Here is a 26,760-nt window from a genome sequence, read left to right as displayed (position 1 = left end):
TTTTTTTACTTAATAAGTGCACATTGCCATGTAACTTTATTCTTAGCTTGTACACACTATCAGAAACTAGGAATTCACGTCATCTGTATCACAGCATTCTCATCACTATGGGACCTCTGAGATACTATGTTTTTCTAGGTATATAGCCTGTGTTTTAGAAAGCACAAGCCTTTCTAGCTTCTGGTCCACAGAACGTCATGTATTTGAGGTCATCCTAACTCTTCTCAAGGCATCCAAGCAAATGAGTATGGGACCACTCCAACATCTGACATTAACTTAGCAGAGGACTGATTCCATCTGAAAAAGAAATAGCAGTATCAGCAGTAGGAAATTATGGCAGTATTATGGTATCAGCAGAAACTACAGCCTAGCTACTCTAGAAAACCCCTTCAGTAGCATGGGAGGATTATAACAAAAACTACTTATGGAGCATAACAAAGTAAAGAGGAGTTATATCACAGCAGGTGTTGACTACATGCAGCAATAATGATCATATGCAGGCTGAGTAATGACATCTTTTTTGTCTTTGAAAACATATTTTGAATTCTCACAATGGTAGCCAAGGGTAGAAAAAACCTGCCCCAAGTTAAACAGAAATATGTATTTCTTTCCTTAGAAGGAATCAAAGGCAAAAATACAGCAATGGAGTCTTTGAAGCTCATTGTGAAGTGTCTGTGCTCCACAGAGATTTAAAAGTAGCACACAATTAGCAGAAGTGCTGCTACTTTATTTTGTGCTATCCTGAGTCAGCATCGACTTCACCTGTTGGGCATCTAGCAGCATGTTTGCAGTGTGACAGCGGGTGCTTGAGCCCATGGTATACTGTTGTTCAGTATTGAAACTAAATGGAAAAAGCAAACGGAATCTGTGCTCCTCTATTTCATGCTCTCTGTATTCACTCTTCCACAGTCTTACCAATGGCCCTCATTCTGCTTCCCTCAGTGTCCCTAGTGCAGGGCCACATTCACCAGCACATTGCCTCTGCAACTAGGTTGAACACCTCCTCTCTGTGGGACACCTGATCTGCTTTTGCATGCACAAAATAACAGTGGCTAGGAGTTGTTGGTTGCTTACAATTGCTTCTTTCAGTTTGGAGTATGTTTATGTCATACAGTAACCATAACAAAAGAAGCCCAGTGGATATAATCTGTAAAAAGTAAACAGTGTGTGCACACTCACAAGAGTCAAAGCACACTAAGGAGCTGCACAGACAGCATATGGCCCTGTTTACATACAAAAAATTAACAGTAGGGAATCCAATTAGGAAGGCAGAGATAGCATCATCACAATAGAGTGCAATTTCCAGGGTATGTCAACTCAAGACTTCAGCATTTCCTTTCCAGACTGATTGATGCTGACTTGTTAGATTTATCTCGTTCCCTTGGTTTCTGATAAAGTGATGGTGGTGAAAGGTCGACAGGGAGCGTGAAGGCCGCACAGAGATGGCTGGCCTTTCAGCAGCGCTGCCAGCGGCCTGTAGCACAAGGGGCAAGCTCCAGAAAAGCTTTGCTACCTGCAGGGACTGGGGACAAAGAAACTCCATAAGTGGTGTCTTTTGCTTTTGTTCAGTCACTGAAGAATTAGATTCAGTTGTGAAAGGGAAAATATCGCAGGAATTTCTGTCACAAACATACGCTTGGAAGAAAACCACAAATTCAAACTCTCCCATGCAGCACTGACGCTAAGAAGGGTTATCCAGCGCAGTGCTTCGTGCCGGGAGAGAAGGCAGACTGCTACACTTAGTGTCAGGGCTTATACTGCTCTTTGGGCAACCTTGCTGCACATGGTCACGTCTTCTCTCCCTAATGATTAAAATGAAACAGTTATGGTTTTGAGAACCATCACGTGTTGAAAAGCATCTCCTGACATGTTTCCCTTTGTGGCTAAGCACTTCAAGAGTTCACAAAGAAGTAAGAAACGAATCCTACTCCGCAGTAAATAGCCATTAGCGTCCGGATTCAATTTTGCAAACCTTTTCACAGAAGCCATTCCATACAAGGTCTAGTTGATGCCGGAAAAACCTTTCATAGCTGCTTTCCTCGATTTGCTTGAGCAACGCCCTAGAGCCTGGGGAGAGCTGCTGGTACCGGGCATCCTCGGCTCAGCCACGGGCAGCTCAGTGTGCTCCTGCTCTCCCATGTAATGAACCTGACCTTGGGATTACATTTCTGTCTTTACCAGGGATGCGATTAAACTGCAATAAAATAAACATTTAAACCATTAAGCAGAGTTTTAAGGAGCTCTAATCCCCTCAAAGAAACTTTTCAGCCCCGTTAATGACCGCTAGCTGAAATGCTGTGTGTTTAACGAGTTTATCCACAGAAACTTTGAGAAGGCGCCTGATGCTTTAGTACAGAAGTGCTGTGCTGCATCTGAATTTGTTTTTACAGTTTAAAAAAATATACTGCTCACTTTTAATTAAAATACTTTCATTTTTTAACAAGTAGTTTTGATAACAAGTTGGATTAATTGAACGCATGTAGAACTAGTGTTCTCATTTAGCACCAAGCACATAAAAATAGCTCTTTTCACTGTTTTTTTCCCAAAAATATAGATCACTCATCACATATCGTAGAATTTTGATAATATAAGATTTTTTCTCAACTACTGTAACTGTGCAAAACATCATACGCTGACTGACTTCCAGAAGGAAACTCACAATTTAAAGAACTGATGAATTCTACCATGACGTTTGGAATGGCCTGACAATAGTGGCATGCTGTGAAAACAGAGATAATAAGTAGAACAGTAATAAGGAAAAAATGGAGACTATAGGGAAAATAATGCTTTTGCCTGGAATATCATGTTTGGGTATTTCAAGGGAAGGCTCATTATACCTTGCGGTATTCATATAATTCCAAATTTTTCAAATCTGTAATTCTACAAGTTATTCTCTTCCTTTTCTATAGGCTGCTGTTTTCTAGTCTTATGATAAATAAGATAATGATATATGCTACAATATTCAGTATTTTAATAGTGAATCTGTAAGTAAATGCAACATTTTTATTTGGATTTTGAATAAAAGGAAAACCAAAGATGAGGCTTCCAGCTCATATGAAGAGTGACAGAACCTGCATGGATTTTGTTAGCTTATGACAACTGAGGGAGGACCTGGCCAAAGGAAATTCTGGTTGATAGATAAGCCGTATGTAAGTGCCAGTTGGCTGTTTCCCTATCAATCATATCTTTGAAATTTGTGCCTGCAAAAACTAAGCTGTAAAACTGCACAGCAGACTGTATGTAATTTGGAGAGCTCTGGTGCCAGGGTGGGGTGCTGGGCAGACTTGGGAGGGCCTGTATCACATTTAAACTCTGCAGCTGATGCTGTGCCTGGTTATGCATTAATTCTCTTTCACTCCGTCCACTTACAGCAGATTCTAGCTCTAAAATTGATTCTGGAGAGGAAAAAAAAAAAAAAGAGTAAAAACAGAGTTCTTTGTCATATGACAAAAAACATGACAATGACTAACTGTTGTGCCTATGTGAATGACAAGTGATCCTTTGAGCTCCAAGTAGCATATCCCCGCTGCAAGACCTATTTTGATGAGAAGCACCACACTCGTAGCCACAGTTTCTGAAACAGCACTGCAAACCACCATAGTCTAAAGCTGCTTAGGTAGCCAAAATCTACCAGAAAGCCAGCCAAGATGATGTGGGTAAGCTTTTAGCCTGCAGCAAAGCTGGAGTAAGATTGGGTACCTCAGGCATAACATTTGGCAGAGCTGGACTGTTTTCTGTTACTGCCTCTTTCCTCTGATGCTTTTCATGCCGTTAGCCAAAAGAACAAGTAGATACTGCTGTTTCTAAGCAAATTAAATAAAACAGATTTATCTCTGTGGAAAAGGATAAGCTTCCGTTTTTTTCTTATGTAGGTCTCAAAGCTTCTGTTTGCCACTGCACATGTGAAGTTCCCGAGCAAACCGTGCCATCCCTTCCCACCCCTCAGATACTGCTGCACAGCCCAGCGCATCCCCACGCTCCCTCAGCAGAGCCAGACCATCTTGCTGCTTTGTTTTCGTTAATAAAGTGTAAATGTGGCTCTCAGCATGCGGGCTCTTTAGGACTGTGTCTGCTAACTGGAGATATTCATAATGCTTTATTGTTAACAGTGAGTGAAACCGCAAGAAGCTCCATACTCCTGCATGGTTGAAATCCTGAGAAGTGTCAGCTGAGCAGTGCAGCAGGAGCCATGTCTCTGCCTTTCCGAAAAGAGCTGGAGAAATACAAGAATATCAATGAAGACGAAATACTCAGCAAACTCTCGGAGGATGAACTGAAACAGCTAGAGCATGTTCTTGACGACCTTGATCCTGAGGTTAGTAGTGGGTGTCAGAGGGCTCCCAGTGCAGAAGCTGTTCGTTATAAATGCCACACACTGCAGCATTTTGATTTGTACTGTTATAGGAGGGGCAGCATTCTCTAAAGGATGAGCAGCTCAGCTAGGGACATTTTGGTTTCATTTCTGCTGTGATGTGCTACTTGCTTTTGTATGAGTCACCATGCTTTTCTCTATCCCTTGTCTGTTTAGACACAAGCTTGTCTGCAGTCTAAATCTTTAATCATGTTTGTACACTGCAGCATGCTGAGAAGCTTTTTATGGCTGCTATTTCTGAGCACAGAGCAACAAACAAACAAACATAATGTGTGCTTGTGCTTGTGAAGATCAAATCTTTTGAACTTCAGAAATCTGTTGCCTATGTCATTCATCACAGATATATTTAGCTGAAGAGAATAAATTTAGGCATGATTAAGGAAAATAAGATTCAGCTACACAACTCATTTTCTAGAGAACAAGGATAATTTGGGTATTATTTGAAAGCACTGTTACAAAGAGCTTGAAGATCTCTGTCCACAGAACCACTCGGTCCTACAATAACAAGGTTACAGTCACAGATCTTCTTGTTGGAAATTTGACTGTACCTACCTCAAAAACTTCCAAACTGGTGTAGGAGTTTGGAAATTGGCAAGTAAACTAGCAGATAAAACCCATTCACTCTGGTGACAAAAAATTCTGGAAGAAAACAACAGATTTATAGCCTGTAGATTTATAGCACATATTTACCTGGAAATTTAAGGGTGGGCCTTATTGTTCTGGCTTTCCATGCTGCCCACGTCCCTCACTACTACCACTCCTACAGTCCATTTTCTGGTGCTTTCAAGTATGTGGCATCTCAAAAAGTGCCACATTCATTTGTGGCCAAGCTGCATACATGCTGTAAATTTGTAGCACTCCAGGCATGTTTGTGCATTCACAGATGAAATGCCTAATGTCCTGAGCTCACTGGATACACTCTGAATTTGCTGGCTATTTGCCATGATCAGACTTACTATGTGTGGTCCGGCCTGCATATGCACTGCAAAGTCCATGTACCTGTATCCCTTCCTGGGGTTTCCTGGACAGAAATGTGCAAGCATTATGCATCTACCTGTGTTGCCAGAGGCGGATGCAAGCACGTGGTCACACAGCTACGTGTTTAAAGTGGGACTTCATCTGCTTGCTTCCTGCATACTCTACATAGCTGACATCCACATCATTCACCAATTACTTTCTGTGCGTTCCATTCATTTTTGAAGTCCAAGGGACATCTGCATTAGCATGAAAGGAATTTTTGAAAAAAAACGAGAGAGAGAGAGAAATAGTAGGAAAAACAAGCAAATGAGGGGAAGAAAATGTAGAGAAAGCTGAGTCTATTTACCTGGTCTGTAAACTGTATGGTTGTAGTATGCGTAACAGAAAGGGCTATGGTCTTGCTCTGTTCTTTGGTGTTATGACTGTAGGTATGGTTTGTGAAAATATTAAGAGGTGTTACTAACGAGAAGCCTGGAAGAGTCCCTGGTTTTGATGGCTACATTTAGGTACTATGTGTTATTGCTGTCGCCGAGGGGCGTTATGTGAAGTAACATGCAAAGAACAGTTCCACTTGAAAAAAAAAAACACTGAAATTTAATTTGGAAGACTTTAGGAAATTGCCTCATCTCATTTCCATCCCTCCTTCTCTTCCACACATCTTCACAGAACGCCTTGCTTCCAGCCGGATTTCGGCAGAAGGACCAGACCACTAAATCCGCCACGGGTCCCTTCGACAGAGAACGCCTGCTTTCGTACTTGGAGAAGCAAGCGCTTGAGCACAAGGACAGGGAAGACTTTGTGCCATTTACAGGGGAGAAGAAAGGTAGGGCCTACCTTCGTGTCGGGGTTGCATTATGACCCACCCGAGCGCTCAGGGCCCTTCTGCCCAGCCCTCCTGTCCAGCCAGCCAGGCAGGAGGCCATGGTGGTGCGGGGCAAGGCTCGCGAGCCACGCGTGGTGCTGTTGTTGGAGGAGATGAAGTGGTGCCTTTGTCAGTAGCGTGGTGGCCTGCCCTGCTGCTCTGTGGTTCCAGCCACCGGTATAAGTCAGGCTGCTGTGGACTTGGGAGCCCATGGCTGCCTGGGTTCAGGCAGCAGCTTGCAGAGCAGCAGGTGCCTGCGGCTGCAGGGAGGAGCAGCACGGGTGGCCTCGCGCCTTCATGGGGACTGCTTCCACAGCAAGCATTGGCCTCAAAAGGGTGCTGTGCTGGGGGAGCTGGTTAGCAGGAAGAGTACCAGATGCCGTTCTAAATAAGTATTGCCTGCAATTACTGTAAGCAATAGCTCAGGGAATGCACTCACAAAAAAAAAAGTATTTTTCCACTTGTTTACTAGCACATCTGCTAATACTATTCATGCAGACAGCTCCTCTGTTTCCCCTTGCCCTACAGCTACAGGAGGAAAGAGAAAAACAGGAAAACTTTATTCTAATCACCCAAATGTTGGTAGGATAACCTTAGGGCAAGAACAATCATACTTTTAAGCAAGTAGTGTTCCTATAGCACCATTTCCTCATCTATGGACAGTGGATAAAAACGCCTGCCTCAGGCCACTCCTTCATTCCAGAAGGACCTGATGCCTGTGTCCATTTCTGGCCATCTGATTATCTGCCCGTTGTTTCAATGGGACCTGCTGAAAGAAAAGCAGGTATTTCAAGAAAGTCAAGTGCAACATTTTTTTACTTTCTATGTCATTATTGAAGTTATAACATGTCATTTGCAGGGCAAGAGTTGTTGTTATAATCCTTACATTATGCATTCATTCTTTGGAAGAATGGGTTTAGACGAAGGAGACAGTTTCCAGCTAGATCTGTTGGCTGCTTTATTTTATTCTGCAGCATATTCATTTACCTCCATTTTTCTCCACCGTAACTTGAGCTCAATCCTATTCATAGGGTTGATTCTGAGCCCTGCAGAAATACAGGGACATTGCCGTGTTCCTGCAGGTAGCAGAAGGGATCGAGCACATGCTGTACAGAAAGGAGAATGGTTTATTGTGGTGTGGATTTATTACCAATTGTTTCCCTTTCCCAGTCTCCTACGCACCACTGTGTTAGAGCAGCACAAGTTACTGCTTGCAGACCTCTGCATATTTGTGCCGACACCTTCAGTTAGGTCTCACCTTACTGATATTTACTGACTTTGCCATTTTGCACTGTAGTCATGTCTGCAATCTTCAAACATAAATACAAAAAACAACAATGGTGCGCGGAATCGTGTATACCCACGGGACTGGCACTGCAGCTGTATAAAGCTAATCCTGGTATTGTCCATGACAGTGCTATTCTGAGGGCTGGCCTGTTTATTCTACTAGAGTTTTCTTCTGATGAGGTTAACCAGCATTTTTCCTGTTTCCTATGCTTCCAGATGTCCAGTATATGACACCATATGCTAATTTTTAAGAATTAATAGTAGTTTTCCAAAGCTGAGTAATTATCCCAGGATAAATAGTTTATATTTTTAAAATATGTAAGAACATGTAAATATAAAAAACTACAGAAGAGTATCTCTTGGGGAAAAGCTTATTCTTCACCTTATGCATGTTGTTGGGCTCTAAAGTTTATTTACAGTTTGGCAAATATTTATATAATTATGTTACATATACACTTGTTAAATGATTTCTTATGTTATAGCAACACTATAATGTAGCCATACTGTAAATAGCCACAAATTCATTTTATGGTAATCGTGATAGTTAAAAATTAAGTCCTGGGACAGCTCCAAAGTGCAACCAGTTGTGTATAATTAGATGTGGGAGGTGCCAATACCAATGTGCCATTTGGCATTATTTACCACCTGAGAATATTTGCTTGTTGGTAGGATTAGGAGATTTCAGGTGTTGTTTAAGCTTTTGTCACTGTTTTGTACTTTGATGTTTGTCTTCCAGTGGGAGAGTATTTATTTTTCCAAATTTAGGAAGCGGGATGTTTCTACCAAATGTTAAGTGACATTTCTACCAGTTCCTATGTTTATCATGCAAAGCTGATACTGACTTGAAAATTCCATGATGAGCTGAAAAGAAGGGTGGCATTTAAAATTTCCTCCTTCCAGAACAGTCTATGGTACATCATTATTTTTTTCTAGTGTCTCTGTTTCTCTTTTTCTGTTGTTAATGTTTTATTGGAGAATTCTTGACCAAAAAGCAATACCAAGCAGCTGCTGAAGGACAAAAATCAGTTGCCTTTGTGGGTCTCTATATGCTCAACACAGCCATAAGGTTTTGATTGTGCTAGAAAACAAGCCAAAACAAATTCCAGAGCTAAGGGGGATATTCAGCGTGGTTGGAGCAGAGGAAGTGTTAAATACGAGCTCAAGGTGGGGGGCTGGTCACACAGGGAATTGCCTTGGTTTTGATTGTAATCATGGTTTTGAGAGATTGGAAATGCTTGGCAAAAACAACCAAACGTATGGCATGCATTAGAGTTTTGGCCCTCTGCCACATTTCAGCTTGTTAACTTACTACATTAATTGCGGTACAAAAAGAAGGTTTAAAGCCTGTATGGGATGGCTCTCAAATTTCACTGAAAACCCAAGTTTTGTGCTGAACCTGTGCCAGAGCATTCACAGCCTGGCAGGAGCACACCCAAAGCGGCCACTGAGCAATTCTTCCAGAGCACTGAGTCCTGCACCTCTGTGACACAAGTCAGGGGTGGGTACTTGGTTTGAATGTCCCTGTTGGGAGTGCTCGCTCCCATGAGCGGTATGCAAATGATCCGGTGGCTTTCAGGAACCCTTGTGCCGTTAATCAGCTGTTAATCAGCCATTCCCACAAACGGGGTTCATTATTAATGAGCAATGGAGGGATAGGGAGTTAGGGCTGATAATTGTAGCCATAGTGATTGGCAGCCTGTAAGTGTTTATTTTATGTACTTGTGGACTAGTTCCTACTTAAGATAGATGCTTCAGAAATCCTGACATAGAAGCCAACGAGGTTGTTCAGACTGACCCACTGCAGTTAAGATACAAGGCTGGAACAGCCACCCATCGCACTTAGATCACTATGAAGCCTTTTCAGAGTGGTCCAGGAATAAAAGATGGAAAGAGGAAGGGCTAGTGCTGGCTAATTTCTCAGGCAAAAAATGTTAAAAAGCAATGTCAATGCTACATGGTTATAACAGAAGGAGACGAGAATGAGACTGTGTTCACAGCGGAGAGAAGGTCTGAGAGGAGGAAATGATAATTTTATGTCCTAGGATCAAAATTAGCACTTGAGACCTGTCCCCAGTTTTCTCACAGCTTTCTTGTGATTGTCCTCAAGTTTTCCTATCTGTCCAATTCCAGAAAGGAAAATAATCCTCCATTCTTCACTTGTTTTCTTTGTTGAGATGGGCCAGAAGCTTTCTCTTACTGAATGTGTGTGCAGCTGCCCTCAGTTAGGATCTGAGGACTACTGTAATACAGGCATATACTATTAGCCACACTTCTGCTTCTGCTTTGTTGCAGTGGTTCTCTTACTACATGATGCTAATGAAACATAATTGAAAAAAGTTCTACTGTGAAATATTATTAGATATGAAAAGTTGACCATGCCCTTTTAAATTGCTCTAAGGATTGCTATTTCAGTTCTTCACCACTGTCTGTTTTCTGCAAGGTCTTCCACTCCTTGCCAAACCATTTCAGTTTGGATCTGATCCAGTTCTCATCAAAGTTATGGAAAAGCTCCAGTGGAATGGGCTATTATTATTTGTGGCTGGAAAGGGAAAGGGAAAACGCTTGTATGTGATTAAATGCTAACATTTTCAGTCAGCTGATAGAAGGGAACAGGAAAAAAAATGATGATTGAACCAGAGAACTTTGGGGCAAACCCAAAGAGTTGCTCTGGCAGAGATCATCTATCTTGTGTGTTGTTCTGTGTCCAGCACAGTATCAATACTCAGCACTAGTGATAATGAGAGTCGTTTTCAGAAGGTCAAAGTATTAGAACAGACACTAATGAGTTCCTGTTCCAGTTTCTGTACCAGACTCTATATAGAAACGTTAGGGTTTAGTTAGAGACATATCTTTTTTTTTTTTTTTTTTCTGATTGACAAAGGCAGCCTTTTCACCCAAGCTGAAACGGTTTGTTTAAGTTTTGCCACCTTCTTCCTATTCTTCAAGGCTTAAATTTAGAACTGGTGTTCATCTCCTAAAGCATGAAAAGTGCTGCTGTTGCTGACAGTAATGCCTGTAGCCAATGTCTTTCACTGCTTGCTTTTGTAAGACCTTGTTTTAGTTGCTCATGACTTTGCCAAACTTGCACAGTTTACACTGAAATTTCCCATGCTGAGAGTCTGCCTCAGGCTGAATTTTTGGAAAGTGTCAGCAAAAAGGACTCAGCTGTTTCCAAGAACAAGATTAGGAGAAAACACATTGTTTTAGCCATCCCAAGTAAATTTTTCCAGCTGTTTTTTATGAGCTACAGTGCCTCCATGCTTTGAAGACAGGACCTGAAATGTATGCCCTTTGCAATCTCCAGGGAAATATACTTGAATTTGGAAACTTAGAGATACTGTACTTGTACCTCCAGTTTGTTCCAGTAGTCTCCAGATTCCTCCTGCAGTGAGTATTAGTCATGTCCTCAGAGCTGCCTCCATGTGCAGACGGCACATATGACAACAGAGCTGCACCCAGAGACCTGACGTGGTCGGCTCGGGGTTGCGTGGGCAGTGCTGGATGCTCTTCACAGTTCCTCATCTGAGAGGCTGCTGTCACACCACAGCCAAGGCAGGGAGACTCTTGTTCTGACAGTGCTTTGCAAAGGAGCTGTACAGGAGAAGAAAGAGTAAACGGCCAGAAGGGAGTTTGGTGCAGAGTAGTGGAGGGATTGTCTTTGTGAGAAGCTGTATGAATATGCTCAGGGTGAGGGGCTGGATGCGGCAGCTCTGGGGAAAGGAGCTGTAGAAGACAGCAGTGATAGGAAAGAGAGGGCAGAGGGAAAGGAGGTGGTGGGAAGGGTCAGGATTCAAAGATATGCAAGACCACAATACACAGATGGGGAAGGAACAGCTGGCAATGGGGAAAGGAACAGAGGGAGAAAAGAGGGCAGAGAGGAACTGGAGCTTTGCCCAGGTTTCAAGATTCTTTGATGCCCCTGAGAACCTGAAACCCAGCGACAGAGCTTGACTGTTCCTCCTCTGCTGCTGCTCCACATCAGCCATGAAAGCCTTCTGCTGCTGTCAGTGACCCAGTGAATCCGGGTGGTAATCCAGAGGGCTGCCAGAGGAGTAGCGGGAGCCTAACTGTTGTGGTGATCCCTGTGAGGGTCTGGTGAAACTCTGGGCTCCCTTCTGTCTTAAAGATGATAGGTAGGCTCTTCTTTATTTGAATTTGAGAAAGTGTAATTTTCAGATGAATTCTTCAAAGGGCGTAATGAAGGTGGCAAAATCACAGCATGCTGCTCAAGGTCAGGGATGCTGGGGCAATTTAATGTCGCTCTCTGTATATGCACAATAGATTTAACAACTTTGGAAAGCTAAACTTTGCAACCTTCCTATTCCATTATCCTGATGTTTACGGCATAGAATATGCAGTCAGTAATTCAAGAGTAACAGCACAGCAGCAATTATGATGCTGCATTTTAATTACTACTGGCTTTCAGCTTCACACTTATTTGAACTTGGCCTGCTTTGTTCTTCGTAATAGAAATACAGTCTTGGTAAGTATTAATTTAGCTCTGTTTTCATAGAATATTTGTAAGGAAGAATTTAAGTAAGCCTCAAAAGAAAAGAATAGTTCAAAATGGAAAAAGTGAATCGGGTGTCTGTGACTTATGCAAGGCAGATTTCCAAGATCATTGAATTTCACTTCTAAGGTCAGTGCTCTGACCCTAGAGTTACAGCATGCTGTAACTGAGAATAAACAGACACTCACTGTAGTCAGTGGTTCACTGAACAGTAACAAGTGTAACCACATATTTTCTTGAAAGTGCAATAATCTGAGTTATGGTTTATAGGAAAAGAAAGTAATTATTTTACAATTATGGCAGAAAAAGCATTTGTATTATAAAATCAAACAACTATTGTTTGTAAAACTGATAGAAAGGACATTTTTACAGCTAGTAAAAATGAACTTATTTCCCATTGCTATGCACTTTGTTGAGTCATTTGGGCTCGTACAAAGTAGAAATAAATACTAAATACTTAGTGAATAAAAAGGGTGGCAATTTATATTATTCATAAAAGTCTATATTTATATTTATCTATATTTTTATTTTTATTCTATATTTTTATTCTATTTTTATTCTATATTTTTATTTATATTTATCTATATTTATATTTATTCATAAAAGTCTGTATTTCAGCAAAATACACCTGAAGTAGTTCCCTGCGCAATTAGTACCTTTTCCTATAGATGTGCTTACATCTATAAGCACATATATTGTTATAGATAACAATAATAGTCATGTAGTTAACTATTATTGTATAAGGAGATGGAATAGGGATCTGTATTATTTCCTTGCTTTCCTTTGACATTGCTTTAAAGGAGGCATTTGTGTAATGCAGGAAATCACAGCTTCCTGAAACCAAATGGCAAAATCTCGGGGTTTATGACTGTACCCAGAGTACATTTTTTTTTTTCCCAGAAAATTTGTTTTCCTTTCATCTTCTAAGTCTCTCTGAATTTCATTCAGTCCTTTTTACGGAATCCTTTCTGGTTTTCAATGGACTTTTTTTTCCCTTGAACATTTTTTGAGTAAGAGTCAAGCCATATCCTATTTCAATTTGAATAGAAGTTCTGCAGTGTGTGAAAAAGAATAGTTCTGCTGTTATACTGAGCCAGTACAAATCTTTGCTCACTACACTCACAGTCACAAAGTCCCCTGCATTATAATAAGCCACCTCAGTTGTCATCCAGGTCACCACAGGCAGCTATCTCTGTTTGACAGAAGGAAGGGGAGAATTCCATCGATTTACACTTAAAATTTCATGTTGAAAAAAATCAGCTTTGATTCCAGATCTTTTGGGTTAAATGCATGTGTAAAAATAAAATGAAATTGTAATGCTTACAAGTTTGTTTTTACCAGAATGGAAATTTGTTTTGCAGTTAAATACAAAAATGTGTAATTTTGTACATAAGTATGGTTATCTTGATGTTGTTAACATTGAAGAAGGTTGGGTATGACACATATAGACGTAACTTTTGTTGCTATGTTTTTGTCACTACTTTGGTAGAAAGATAAGCTATTACTACTAAGACTTAGCATGGGACATTAACATATTCTGGAGGCAAATGTAACACATTCTAACCAAACTCAATATAACTAAATTCTGAAATTCAACGTGAACAGAAAGAGTGACATAAACACCACCACGAAGAGCATCCTTTCTTCATAAATCTAATTTTAAATATATAAAACTTAACTATTCCTCCAAGGCTTCAACATATTTAAAAATAATACATTTAAAATCTAAGCTGGACCACTGAAACAAGCAAGCCACGATCCATATTGTTGTTAGTGAATTCCACGATGGCACTATAAAATGAATTTACAACGTATGGATGAGGGGCCAGGAGGACCTCCTGGATATTTGAACTCTGTCCTTAAAATAACGAAGGAAAACTTGTTGACAACCATACAGAAAGACAGGCACACAGTTTTGCTGCTGGTGGAAAGGTAATGAATTCGTAATAATGTGCTAAATGTATAATAAGCTCTTCTAACCTGTTAGGCTGCAGAATCTCTTCACAGCGGGCTAATGCAAAAGAATGTTCTTGTCTAGATAGCAGAAAAAAGAATATTTTTATAAAGCCATTGGATGCCAGAAAGGCCTACATATATTAAAGATATATATTATCATCTTTGACATGACCTTGCCCCTTGAAATATTTCATATAACCAGTAATAGAATATTTTTTCTAAAACATTTGCCAAGAATGTTTTAAATGAAACTATCACTGAGAGTCATATACACATTTAAAAAGATTTGGGCTGCCATCCAAGAATTACATATGCCTGTAACAAATGCTTAAAAATTATATTCCTATATATGTGAACTTCATGGAAAAAGTATGAGTCTGCACTGGTTTCCATTACCCCTGGATTTCCTTCTACACAAGATACTTGGCCTACCCACTCCAAAGTTCACAGAGAAGGCCCAACTGAAATACATACTACGTCCAGTTTACCCAAGGCTTTAGGTCCTGTGTCCACTTAAAGTATTATTTAGCCTCCTCTTATCTCACAGTTTGAGATTCTGAAATGGAAGTGTCCCGCAGTCCTGTCACCAAATACAGCCATGAAAAGATGCCTCTCAGAAGCTGTTTGAAAGGAGCTCTGGGATCAAGTAGTGCCCATGTGAATCAGGGAGCAAGACAACCCAAAGACATTTTGGGGTCTTGGGCAGCCTGGGATGGGTGCTATGAGGAGACTGATGCTAAAGTACAGATTTCTGTCAGCATTTGTTAGCAGTCTGGCTGGGCTTTGAGGCTCTGAAGAACTGCTGGCTGCCTGAGATGGTTCACACTGCTGTGGCTCCGTGGAGTATAACTGTTAGGGGATAATGTTATAGGTCGGGATAAAGATAAGTAGGATTCCCTCAAGATCTTAAATGAGCTACTGATTACTGACAGCTCCTGGGGAACCACCAGTTATCTAAAAGGAAAGCATTTTGCAGCCAGTACCCCTCACTATTGATTTACTCAGATATTCTGATTAATTTTGGTCTTGTAGCTTCCAACATAGTCATGTTTTTTTCCTGCTGCGTTATCCTAACCAGTCATGGTTGCATCAGCTAACTCCTGGTCAGTGGTGTCTGAAGACTGCGACCCAACACATCAGATGAAGTAGCAGTACAGAGCAAGTCTTAAATCTTAGCACCTGTACTGTTGTGAAATCTGGAGAGCATGAGTAATCCGTCTTCTCTGAGGGAGAGTACTTCTCACCCAAGTTTGCCACTCGACTTTTTTGTTGCCGCTGGGATGGCTGCCTCTGATTCATATTTCCTAGCGCATGGTGAAAGTGAAAAGGATTCTTACCTTTGGCCTTCCAAGGCTTTTATCTCCTTGAAGCCTCTTGTTAAAAGACTTGCTTAAAAATTTCACATGAAAAATGAATCATAATACAATACTACTTTGTCTTTCTGCATAACCTTTTGTCCAGTTTTGTACTCTGAAATTATTTTGCCTTGGTACAAATACCTCTAGAACAAATGAGTCAAATTCTACATCAGTAAACCTTGTCAGCTTCAGAAATTTCCTATTTTTTTTTCCTGAGCCTATTCATTGACATCATTGACAGTACAGAAATTGCTGTAGACAACTTTGTATGAAAGAGATAGACGAATTGGGTATTATCTAAATAGCAATGATACTTTGGACCATAATGGGAAAAAAATTAAAGTCACGTAAGGATGCCAGTGTTGAAAAAAGAGGCAAGAAGTCTGAACAGTAAATGCAGTTCTCGTATTTTGTACAGGTAACAAAATTAACAAAATTGCCGAGACCGTGAAAATTAACCTATTTTAGAGGCATTTCAAAAAGCCACAAGGTGTGCTTCTAGCATTACATCCAGAATGTACAAAGCTGCACAAACAAGACAGTTTAAAGTAGACAGTGAGCCAAAGCCACCTGCATCCAAAGGCCATCACAGCTTCATTCCAATGGGATTATACAGTCTGCGTGAGAAGTAGTAGGCAGGGATAAGGTGAGGGAACCACTCAGCAGTGGACAACAGAAAACGGGAATTCACAGACCTGTCAGAGCAATGACACCGTGTGTTGCATGTGGCATCAGCTAATGTATTACTGACTGTATGGGCTTTTTCTCCCGCTACGTGGGAGAAAAACCCCAGTGCCACTGGTGACTGAAGTGCAGCCCTAAATTTAATCTCAAGGCCCTCACTCCCTGCAGTTGCAGCATCTCAGCATTGATATTAGCTCTAGCAAGGGGCTAAGGGAGTAGTTTGACTTTGTGTGTTGTTCCTGGATTTACCCTACAGTTTCTCCATTTCAGGAGATGGACCGATGATCTGTCTTTGGGCAATGTCACAGGGAAATTCCTGCTACCAGCACAGCAGCAGTAGCACCCCAGGAGAGATGAAGCACAGCAAACCAATAGGTCAGGGAACAAGTAGCTCTTGAGGAACATGAGGTTCGGTTCAGTCCTTTCAGGCCTGCACAGATGATCAGGAGAAGGCTACGTGTGTGAATGATCATCAGGAGGCAGAGAGGGGAAATGCCAATGGGAAGGCTGGGCATTAAACTGAATCACTTGAAGAGATTAGGTTTGCAGAGCTTTCAGGCTCCTGCATGGAATTTGTAAACTGAAAGGTTCTTGCGGGGGGATGGTTTTAATTGCCTCTGGTGCCTAGTTTAAATCTCAGGACGAGATGTCTGCAAGGTTTTTGTGTAGACCTGATTCTACCATATATAAGCCCACAGGAACTTCAGAAAAATCCCAGCTGTCGCTGCTCCTGGGGATTTATCTTAGGAAATGTGCTTCCATAGTAACAATCACCAACACAGATCACAAGTCTGCACCTTTTATTTTTAGACTCTTATTATTAAGATCCTGGTGTTGAGGATAGCATCGAGTAAGAAACAGGAAAACATGCCCTTGATATTTTTCCAAGCAGTTCCATTGTCACAGACCTATTCCCTTCACTGCCAGGAGGCAGATGGGTTGTTACAATAACTCCTTACTCACTCTGGCTATTTTCTTTTCTTAGGAAAAATATTTATCCCTAAAGAAAAGCCCATAGAAACTCGTACAGAAGAGAAAGTGACCCTGGATCCAGAACTAGAAGAAGCCCTGGCCAGCGCCTCAGACACCGAGCTCTACGACCTTGCAGGTTAGATAACGTGCAGGTGTGAGCCCCCATGGGTCCGGCCCTTCCCCGCCACACCTCCCACCAGGAGTGTCCCACGGTCACGCGCCAGGTACCTGCGGTGTCACCGTGCAGATGGGCGCTGCCCCTGAGCACTTCGGGCATGACTCAGTACCTGTGGCATTTCTCAGACCTCTCTCATCTGTTTCTAATTGGTGTGGCTGGCAAAGAGAGAAAACAAGGCAGCTAACGTGGTCTGGGAAGGGAAGGGTCAACAGGGGGCAGGCAGCAGGCTGGGGCGTTTGCAGTGTTGGAGACCACTGATGTTAGTGCATGCTGACGTGCATGCTCTGTGCTTCAGGGCTCTAATCCATACAAAAACTTTGGTGGGGAAGTTTCAACTCCATTGACATTTTTCTGTTTTTCTTTAGGAAATCTAAATGAAATATTTCAATGTATCCCATTAATCTGAATCTGGGTTGGATCAACAGTAAACTCAGAACTCTTGTAACTACTCCATTGTCCCACTAAAGGACACGATCTTGCCATTATCTTCTGTAATTCTTGGCTACACCACACATTTCTGGAAGCATTAGCCTTGTCTCTGACTGAAATGTGGTGTATCGCAGGAATCACAGGGTTACAATGCAGCTGGCACCTCGCACGAAGTCTGAAGTTCATGGCATCAAGTTCCAAGTGCTGCTGAGCTCTGGCCGGGAGCCAGCCATTCAGGACTGAGTTTGTAGGTATCAAAGTCTAATGAAAACCAGGAACACACCTACTGCCCGGAGTTTCAAAACCAGTCTGTAGCAACAACTGTCAGTGCTTACAGAACAAAGAATACTGTTCATAACAAAAACATGACAATAACAGTAAAAATCTGCATTAAGTTAATAACCTCTAACTCATGCATGATCCTATAGCAAAAAGTCCAAGCAGACAATTTATGGGAGAAATACCAGCAAACACAGCACAATTTGTTCTCTGACACTGGGGAAGTTCATTTGCACAGAACACAACTTTGTCTGAAGCTTCTTTTATGGAGTTTTGGTTTCTTTTGTCATTTCCTCTCATAGTAGCTTATATCCTTACTATTTATTTTAAAGTGCTGGAATATATTCTTCCCAAGTGTGTTAGCATCTATAAGCTTCTATAAGAATCCCCAACACAAACACCAATTTATTAAGCTAACCACATGTAAAGCCAGAATCTTCCCTGATGTGCCAAACAATACAACGAGGAGCAATAAGGAACTCAGGCTGTACATTACTGAAAAACATCATTAGCGGTGTTAGCAGTGAAGCAAGCTACCCAAAGAGACTGTGGAATTTCCATCGCTGGATGCTTTCAGGATCCAGCTAGACAAAGCCACAGCTGACCTGGTTAATGTTGGCAGCACTCCTGCTTGTGGCAGAAGCTGGACAAGGTGACCCCCGCAGCTCCTTCCAGCTGGCATTTCCCTGACCTGCATACTACCCGCAAGCACCAGGCGGAGTTCAAGTTTTATACTGGGTTTCTTTATCTGGGGAACAGATACTTGTCTGCAATCTTTGTTCCTGCCATTAACATTGTATCCTGTTCTGCTATTTACACATTTATAGCTGTTCTTGGAGTGCACAACATGGTCAACAACCCTAAATTCGATGAAGGAGGAGCCCGCAGTAAAGATGGAAAAGAAATTGTGAGAAGTAAGCAAACATTTTGTGGGCTATACATCATCTTTTAGACACCTGTAGGTTGGGTGTATTGGTTTAATTAAGTGTAATGCAACTTGGCTTGACTTTGATTGACCTAACTAATCACGAGGGGGAGTTCTTTATAGGAAGTACAATCTTAGAATTAATTATCTATAATGACAGCAGTACTATGCAGGGAAATGATTCCTGAGGAGCTTTGTTTTGCTGGGGAGCAAAATCTGGCTCTGCAGACGTGTTTGAAAGGACGGGAGTATTTAAGAAGCCAAGACATATTTTTATTACACTTCATTTTAGGCAGCAGGCAGAAAATAGTGAGCTGTAGATATGAGATGGCCAGAGCACAGGTCGTGCTGTCTCACCCTGAGTACGCACATTTACACAAGTGAAGAACAACTGCTAACCGCTGGGCTCGAACCTGGCAGTCACATCTCTGGCCAGAATCATCACATCTCGCTGCAGTCAGTGGCACAAACTGCAGGAAGGTGTTCCTGCCCTGGCTGCTCTCTCGGATCTACTTCTCCCTCCTATTAATTCTGTGCAGCCTTTTTAAACATCATCTGTTATGTGCCTCCTTAGGTACGGGAAGCATAATCAGTCGGGAAATCCCCCCCAGCAGAAAGAACTGTAGTTATTAAATCCAGAAATGTGTACAACTAAATAAAGCAGACCTTGGTGTATCAGACCTTAGCTCAACAACTGGCAGGGGTGAGGGGTAAGTCTGCACTCCAAGTTTTGCTTGTCATAGGCTTAGGAGCTGCCAAGCCTCGATCCAGGGCTCCTCAAGCTCTGGGATACCAAGTAGGGTAACTTTGCTTTTTGAGACGAAATTGTGGAATGCCCTTTACTGAGGAAATGGTACTCAAAAGTGTTTTCTTCTTGCAAGGCCATGAGAAAAGCAACTGTCTTGCCAAGGACTTTCGTTTCCATCTGTCACTGCTAAAAAGAAGGTGGGAAAGTAGACAGGACACTGTGCCACTTCGTCACTTCATTTTTCTCAGGGTTAAGACTCCCTGCAAGCTCCCTAGTGGGGCCCTGTGCAAGCTGCCATCTATCTTGTAACAGGCAGCTGCATACATTTACTAATCCACATAGATTTCAAATTATTTTAGTTGCACAGAGTCACTATGTGAGTCAGCTAAACTACGCTCCAAGCGCAGCCTTAACAACCAGAAAATGGCCCTGCCACATCACTTTATTCTGTGGTCCAAAAGCAATGCCTCCCTTGGCCAAGTGACACACTACAGGACAAGATGGAGATGCAGCTCAGAAGTTGCCCACCAACGTGGCAAAACAGTGCCATGATTAAAGAAACAAGATAAAACTCATGGGAAGCAACAAGAAGTAGAAAATGAAGACTACTGCTGACTGTAGACTGAGAGTAATGTGCTGCCTAGCCTGAGGATGGGGGCAGGTCTGTCCCCAGCTCCCAGCTGGGTGTCACTACCAAACCCACTCTGCTGGTTTTTCTTTACTTCCCTTCCTTGAACCCAAGGTACAACAAACCCTCTAAGTGTGTTGTACCAGTAGTTTTTGACTTCCTAATCCCTAGGAAGGCTAGAGTGTTAGTCAGGCATATGCAAGGTCTCTCAGGGAATTGGTAAAAATAAAAATAAATAAAAATGAGTTAGAAGGGAGTGAAGTGAAAACCAGCTCAAGGTTTGTGTATGACTTCATCTCTACTAAGTTCTAAAAAAATTTAGTTTTGTTTTGGCTCATGATATGGGATGAACTTTGCACTGAACAGAAATGCATAGTACATTGATCTGTCTGTGACAAAATGAAAGGGTTCAAACATACTTGTGGCCAGTGACAGATTGCTTTCTTGCCTCTAGAGGCTTGGGTGGTCAGCGTTCATAAATTAATCCCCACAACTATATGCCTGGGAATTAGAAGTACTAATTGTGTTGTAAACTACGATTTTTATGCATTTCTAAGAATATTTACAGCTCACAGCTGCCAGCAGTCAAAGTAGTATCTCTTTGGAGCACGAATACCCAATGACTTCATATATCTTGGTGCTGGCAGACAGACTTGCTTTTCATGCTTTGATAGTTTTATTATTTAAAAAGTGCAGATGTTGCAATTTTACGAGAGCTAATTGCATTTGTAGTAAGGCTGATAGCATTGGGCTAGAGAAGGGAACGGAGGGCCTCCTCATCACAGTCTGTTCAGTCAGCACAGGCTATCTGGAGGTGCAGAGAGGTCTGCTCACTAATGCAATGACTATGTTCTGAGCACACCTTCCTTTACAGGTGTCAGAGTGAGAAGAAAGCAGCCCTTGCTGTATATTACATCCTATACCTTAAAAGCTGCTTTGGCTCTAATTAATTGTGCTGGGACTTTTGTACCTAAAGGAGGAAACTTCCCGTGATGGTACTGCCCGGCCGCTGCGGCTGCAGCCTCTGGGTGCTCAAAGGGGCAAGGGGCAAGGCTGGGATGCAGGACTAATGCTCCTCTTCCAAGTTCTGGGGTTCATGTAAACCCTTTCTTGAGCACAGACCTAAATGACAGCTGAAGAGCCAGACTTACTGATCGTGCCTGTTCCTTATGTCAACATTTAATGAGCTCTTGTGTTGCAGATGTGGTCAAAGGTGAAAAGGTCAAGCCCATTTTTGAGGAGCCACCTAATCCCACCAACGTGGAAGCAAGTTTACAAAGGATAAAAGCAAATGATCCTAGTCTCACAGAAATTAACCTGAACAACATAAAGGTAGATGCTGTGGTTTAATTTACATCCTCATAGAAGGGTTTATTCAAATATTTCCAATCCCCTTTTAGCTTTACATTTTTTTCTCTCTGTACTGCACAGAAAAAGCAGGACATATAGGAGAGGGCAGTGGAGGGAATTGTTTGAAAGGCTCCAAGGTCATCAATGCTTGATATTGAATCAGATACCAATTAAAAGCCCAAGGGGTGAACGCTGGCTGCCTTTCTTTAGAGATCTCATGGGCACTATACAATCATCGCTGCCCTAATTAAATTAGCCCACACATGCAAATGGGGGAGGAGCTGGGATGCGGAGCCCCTGAACCACCAGCAGCAAAATAGGAAAGCAGCTCAGAGATGGCTCACGTGCTGGCATTGGCCTGACCCAGTTAAAGGCAATGCTGACAAAGCAGCCTAGTGCTGGCGGCCACCTGGGCTCAGAGTGCTGCTCTGAGCACAGTGCGAGCGGTCCGTGCTGGGGCGCTCATAAAGGCACTGGGGATGGGTCAATTGCATAGCCTGCGGCTATTGATCAGTTTGCTAACAATTAAAACTGGTGTCTCATGTTGTGACCGGCTTTCCTAATTACTGGATTTATCTTCTGAATACAGAACATCCCTATTCCAACACTGAAAGAATTTGCAAAAGCTTTGGAAAGCAACACACACGTGAAGACATTCAGCCTTGCAGCTACTCGAAGCAATGACCCCGTAGCTATTGTAAGTTAAATGCTGTTTGGAAAACAAACAATGTTCAAGTAGGTCAATGTATGCTTTAGGATGCATCCGTCATTTTCCCTTGCAGAATTTCCCTGATACTATGCACGATGGAAGTGCAATCTATTTTGAACTATCTCTGTTCTTCTGAGCCTATCTGTATTTTATTTCTTTGTAGGTACTAAACCATGTTTTACAGATTCTGTCATTTCCTAAAGCTTTTAGGAAGTTGATCTCATTCCCTCTTTTTGACCCCTCAGGCATTTGCAGATATGCTGAAAGTGAACAAAACATTGAAGAGTCTGAATGTAGAATCCAATTTCATCACTGGGACCGGTATTTTGGCACTGATTGATGCACTGAAGGAGAACGAATCCCTGACAGAGATCAAAATTGACAACCAGGTAACGAGAGTAACCTGGAGAGTAACCAACCAGGTAACCCCTTTTGTCTCTCTTCTGTACGGATTCCCAGAGGGTTTGCCTAGAGGGGCGAAGTCAAGGCAGCCTCTGTGGCTCGGTCATTCTGCAGCTTATGTCCCATGCAATGAAATCATGGAAAACATCCAAATAAAAATGGTCAAAGCTAAACATAAAACCCAGAGCAAATGTCTGGAGGGGGCGGGAGGGATTCTCTTTGTAGTTTGATCACAGTACTGAAATATTACCACTTCTCTCTCATTTGAGAGCAAATCTTTTCTTTTCTTTTCTTTTGGGGACATTTCACCATGTCACCAACAGAGGCAGCAGCTGGGGACGGCTGTAGAGATGGAGATTGCCAAGATGCTGGAGGAGAACTCCAAGATTCTCAAGTTTGGGTACCAGTTCACAAAGCAGGGCCCAAGAACCAGGGTAGCAGCAGCGATCACTAAAAACAACGATCTAGGTAAGATACTATTACATCCATTCATCAGCTGTTCTGGTGAGCCAAGCCCAAGACACAGCTCTTCCTGTCTGTACTCAAGGCTCAACATTAACTTTGCAACATCCAACCCGCTCTATGTGAGGGGTGATGCATAGCTCCACAAGCTCTATTGGACAGGACAGCAAAGATCTTAACTGTGATTAAGAGCTACTATCCTTCTCCCGCTGGTGCTGGGAAGGGGGGAACTGCAGCCTTTTCTGTGGAGCACCCTGGATTCCCAGCTGCCCCATCAGCTCTTCTGGCCAGTCAGTGCAGAGAGCCAAACCCATCCTGTTTGCTCAGGGAACACCCCAGTCCTCGCCTCTTTGCCCTGACCACAACAGAGCATGCCTGGCCAACCTAGGGAGCAAGGACGACTTGCCTGACTGCCTAATTACAGGCGCGGACAGGAAAGCTTTGCACGTTTTACCTGAGTGTGGTGTGCTCGGCCCCGTGTGCCTGAGACACAGCACAGGGAGGAGCTGGCTAGGCGGGACTAGTTCATGGAAAAATAAAGAAATACAATAAACTCTACAAAGTAGAATTGATTGATAACACCAAATCATGATGCCTTTGGTTGGGTTTTTCTCAGTGAAAACTAAGATAAAAATTGAACTAGAACCCACTTCTTTCACGCATAACATTATGTTTTAGCAGTTTCAATTATTAGCATTTCTGTGATAAACTTCTGTTCCTGAAACTATTAGCTTTTGTAGAACAGCGTTTAAAACATCCCACCAACAAAGAGAGAAAGACTTTTTTTCCACTATTTAATTGACTGACATTAGACATACATCCTGTACCTAATCTTCATTTTCCTGGTTTTGTATTGTATGGTTTTATTCAAGATTTAGCAGGGCAGAACACTTTGAATAAAACAACAAAACACTGAAAGACACAAATGACTGATTATATGATGAAGACTTTGGAGTAGTACGATCTGTTTGCCAAGAAAACACCCTGAAATAAACCTTCTGATAGCAAAGTAACAGGATTTTTGTAGTTATATACTGTTGCTATTGACTATTGTAGTGAAAAGTGTTCATTCATCTAGTTTTATTGCTTTTGTTCTTTACTAAAACACTTTAATATCAGAAAACAGGACATGATAGTTTGATGCAACACCAACTTGCATCACATGAACAGGAGATCCTCGCTAATCTTATCTGGCCAAGTCAGAGGAGACTCAATGCATTTTTACTAGAGTACAGAGCAGCAAATGCTGCCTAGCCACACCTGCTCTATACCAGCTGTAATCTACTTTAAGTGCTGTAAACATTCACATGGGTCTTCTTGCCAAAATAATCCTGTCCATAACACAAAGCTTATCTCATTTTTCTTTGCTAAATGGCAATTTAAACCTACTCTGTTTCTAGTAAGAATCTAGAGTTGCTTAAGGTACTATTTGATGGCTGATGTGATCACAGCACATGAAGTTTAAACAGACATTTTAAGGTCCAGTATGGTATTTTCCTCATTGCCAGGACTCACTGATACCGTCACTTCAAATTATTTTGTAAGAGATTATGAATGTTGCTTACCTACAACAGAGACCCCTGCAATTTAACAAAGTTATTCATTTTTGGTGCATAATGCTTAAGTAATCCAGAGCACTGCCACGCAGACCAGAGCAGACCAGTATCAACTTGGTTGGAACACAGTGGCTTTAATGAGGGCAATAAAACTGTAATAAAAATCTAAATGGAGCCACTGGGAGGAAGCACTGGAAATGGTGAATTCTCCATCATCTAAAAGCTCTCCATCAGAATCTGATTTTCATAGGGAAGTTATTGATTTGAACACTTGGTGAAATCCTACAGTCTGTAGGTATAGAAGAATGCAGTTTAGATAGCATTACTTTGTTTAGCAGTAAGATCTGTTAATTATGGCATTTATGGACATAATACTCCGGGGTATTTGTTAGAAGCTCCTTCCTTCTTATGCACATCACAGGGAAGAGTGTGTCACTGAGAAAAGCACTCATGTTCTCAGGAAAGCAATACTGACCACTCTTTTCTTGTTTTATTGGCCCAGTTCGCAAGAAGCGAGTGGAGGCAGAGCGGCAGTAGCCACGCCACGGCCGATGCAAGGCAAGACCGGAGCCTGCCAGCAGCTGCACTCTCAGAGCGTTCACTGGTCAGAAGGCAAGACACTGGAAAACCATTGCAATGGGAGTTGCTTGTTTCTGTTAATGTTTCCTCTTAACCTTGAAAATGCAACCTGATCACTTTTAACTTCCATAGTTAATTTAATTCTTATGAAAGATTAATAGTTGGTTTGAATTTAATGAAAGTTTCACAATATCTGAAACCAATATGCAGAATCTTAACTGTGTTACTGAGCATAACGTATAGTGACATTGACCCTTACTTTAGACACTTCCATGTGTTAAAATATGATCTCATGTATGGATAAGGGATCCTCTGCTGAAAATAGAAACTTTAGGGCCAAGTCCTGCAATGCCTTATGTTTGCAAATAATCAATCCTTACTTCTGTGTGTACAGTCCTGCTGAACTGAGTCCTGCAATGTGATGCTCCTAGGAGTAGAACTAGTAACGCCACCACAGGTTTGTGGGGTCTCACCCCAAGCCCCTCTCCTGCAGCAGGACCTGGGCAGGGGGACGGTGCCGAACAGCACCCTGCTGCAGGGCTTCACGCGTCCCGGTCCAAGTGAAGGATCACACCGAGGTATACCAACGTTGTCAAAGCATACTTGTTTACATAAGCTTAGGTGGATCGTTTTACAATGTTACACTGGCATTTGCTATCTTTACCCCAGAGAGTAAAGTAATGGTAGTGCTGCCAATCCTGGATACTTTGAATGTTAGATTTTTTTTTTCCTAGGCCAACAGGTTTTTGTTTTTTACTAGAATGCACAGTTTACAGCTATTAATCTAAACAAGTATTCTACGCGATATTTGTTTTGCATTGAGCCATGTGTTTGACCTTTTTAAGTTGTTGTTTATGTACATTTGTTAGTATTATAGAACTGTTCTCAGGACCTTTTAGATGAAGGTTAATTAACTAGTTAATCCTGGACAGCAGCTATGCCACCAGGAAAAAACACGACGAGGGTAGTTGGACCAACTGCAGAACTTTATTTATAGGCTTCAGTCAGGTATTTGTGTTAGTGCTTGGCTAAGTAAGGGCAGTTTTAAGCATAGGCACAAACGCTTTGCTAAATCAGGCCTTAACTCAGATGCTGTGCAAATTCTTAACCCCGTGGAAAGCACTCATGAAGCAGTGGTTAACCCCGACCTGCAACAGCATCAACATTTTAGTAAGAATTAAGTCTGATATTTTGCTTTGTGAATTTTACAGCTTAGAATTATTCTCTACCACTGTTTTAACACTGCCAACAGTTGCCTCTGACAAACAGCCAGGGGTTCATTTTGGCTGTCTGTAAGCATCCTGTGAAGCTAAGGGAGACTTGGGTTAGGCATCTTGTTGACTCCAATGCTTGCAGAAAGCCTCCAGGCATCAGAAGACCCCAGCACGGGTTTGGCTGCACAGAGCTGGAGTGCAAGCTAAGGGGATGCACTCTCCCTCCGTGCCTTTTTCATGGAAATGAGTAGGTCTGAGGCAACGCTCTTCCTGTAGGATACTTGCCTTCACAGGGTCCACAATGACTAATATACACTTCAAT

At 42.0% G+C, this 26,760-nt stretch overlaps 1 protein-coding gene across 3 annotated transcripts in view; it reads left to right on the top strand.

The window, feature by feature from the left end:
* Positions 1 to 25,922, top strand: part of LOC121075868 (tropomodulin-2) — a 32,451-nt gene extending 6,529 nt beyond the window's left edge. For 2 of the 3 annotated variants that reach the window (XM_040569582.1, XM_040569581.1), the window contains exons 2-10: positions 4,110 to 4,315; positions 6,017 to 6,173; positions 16,993 to 17,115; positions 18,693 to 18,779; positions 21,368 to 21,498; positions 22,106 to 22,213; positions 22,471 to 22,614; positions 22,951 to 23,095; positions 25,148 to 25,922. In XM_040569582.1, coding sequence (XP_040425516.1) covers positions 4,190 to 4,315; positions 6,017 to 6,173; positions 16,993 to 17,115; positions 18,693 to 18,779; positions 21,368 to 21,498; positions 22,106 to 22,213; positions 22,471 to 22,614; positions 22,951 to 23,095; positions 25,148 to 25,182 — 1,056 coding nt within the window. In that variant the 5' untranslated portion in view covers positions 4,110 to 4,189 and the 3' untranslated portion in view covers positions 25,183 to 25,922. Of the gene's footprint in view, positions 1 to 3,276; positions 3,657 to 4,109; positions 4,316 to 6,016; positions 6,174 to 16,992; positions 17,116 to 18,692; positions 18,780 to 21,367; positions 21,499 to 22,105; positions 22,214 to 22,470; positions 22,615 to 22,950; positions 23,096 to 25,147 lie in introns of those variants that run through there. The other variant, XM_040569583.1, reaches the window with a different exon arrangement.
* The last annotated feature ends 838 nt before the right edge of the window (positions 25,923 to 26,760 follow it).

Source organism: Cygnus olor, chromosome 11, assembly GCF_009769625.2.
Source record: "Cygnus olor isolate bCygOlo1 chromosome 11, bCygOlo1.pri.v2, whole genome shotgun sequence".
Taxonomy (NCBI): Eukaryota; Metazoa; Chordata; class Aves; order Anseriformes; family Anatidae; genus Cygnus; species Cygnus olor.
Note: the sequence above shows the minus strand (reverse complement) of the source record. Positions and strands in the feature narration are given on the sequence as shown.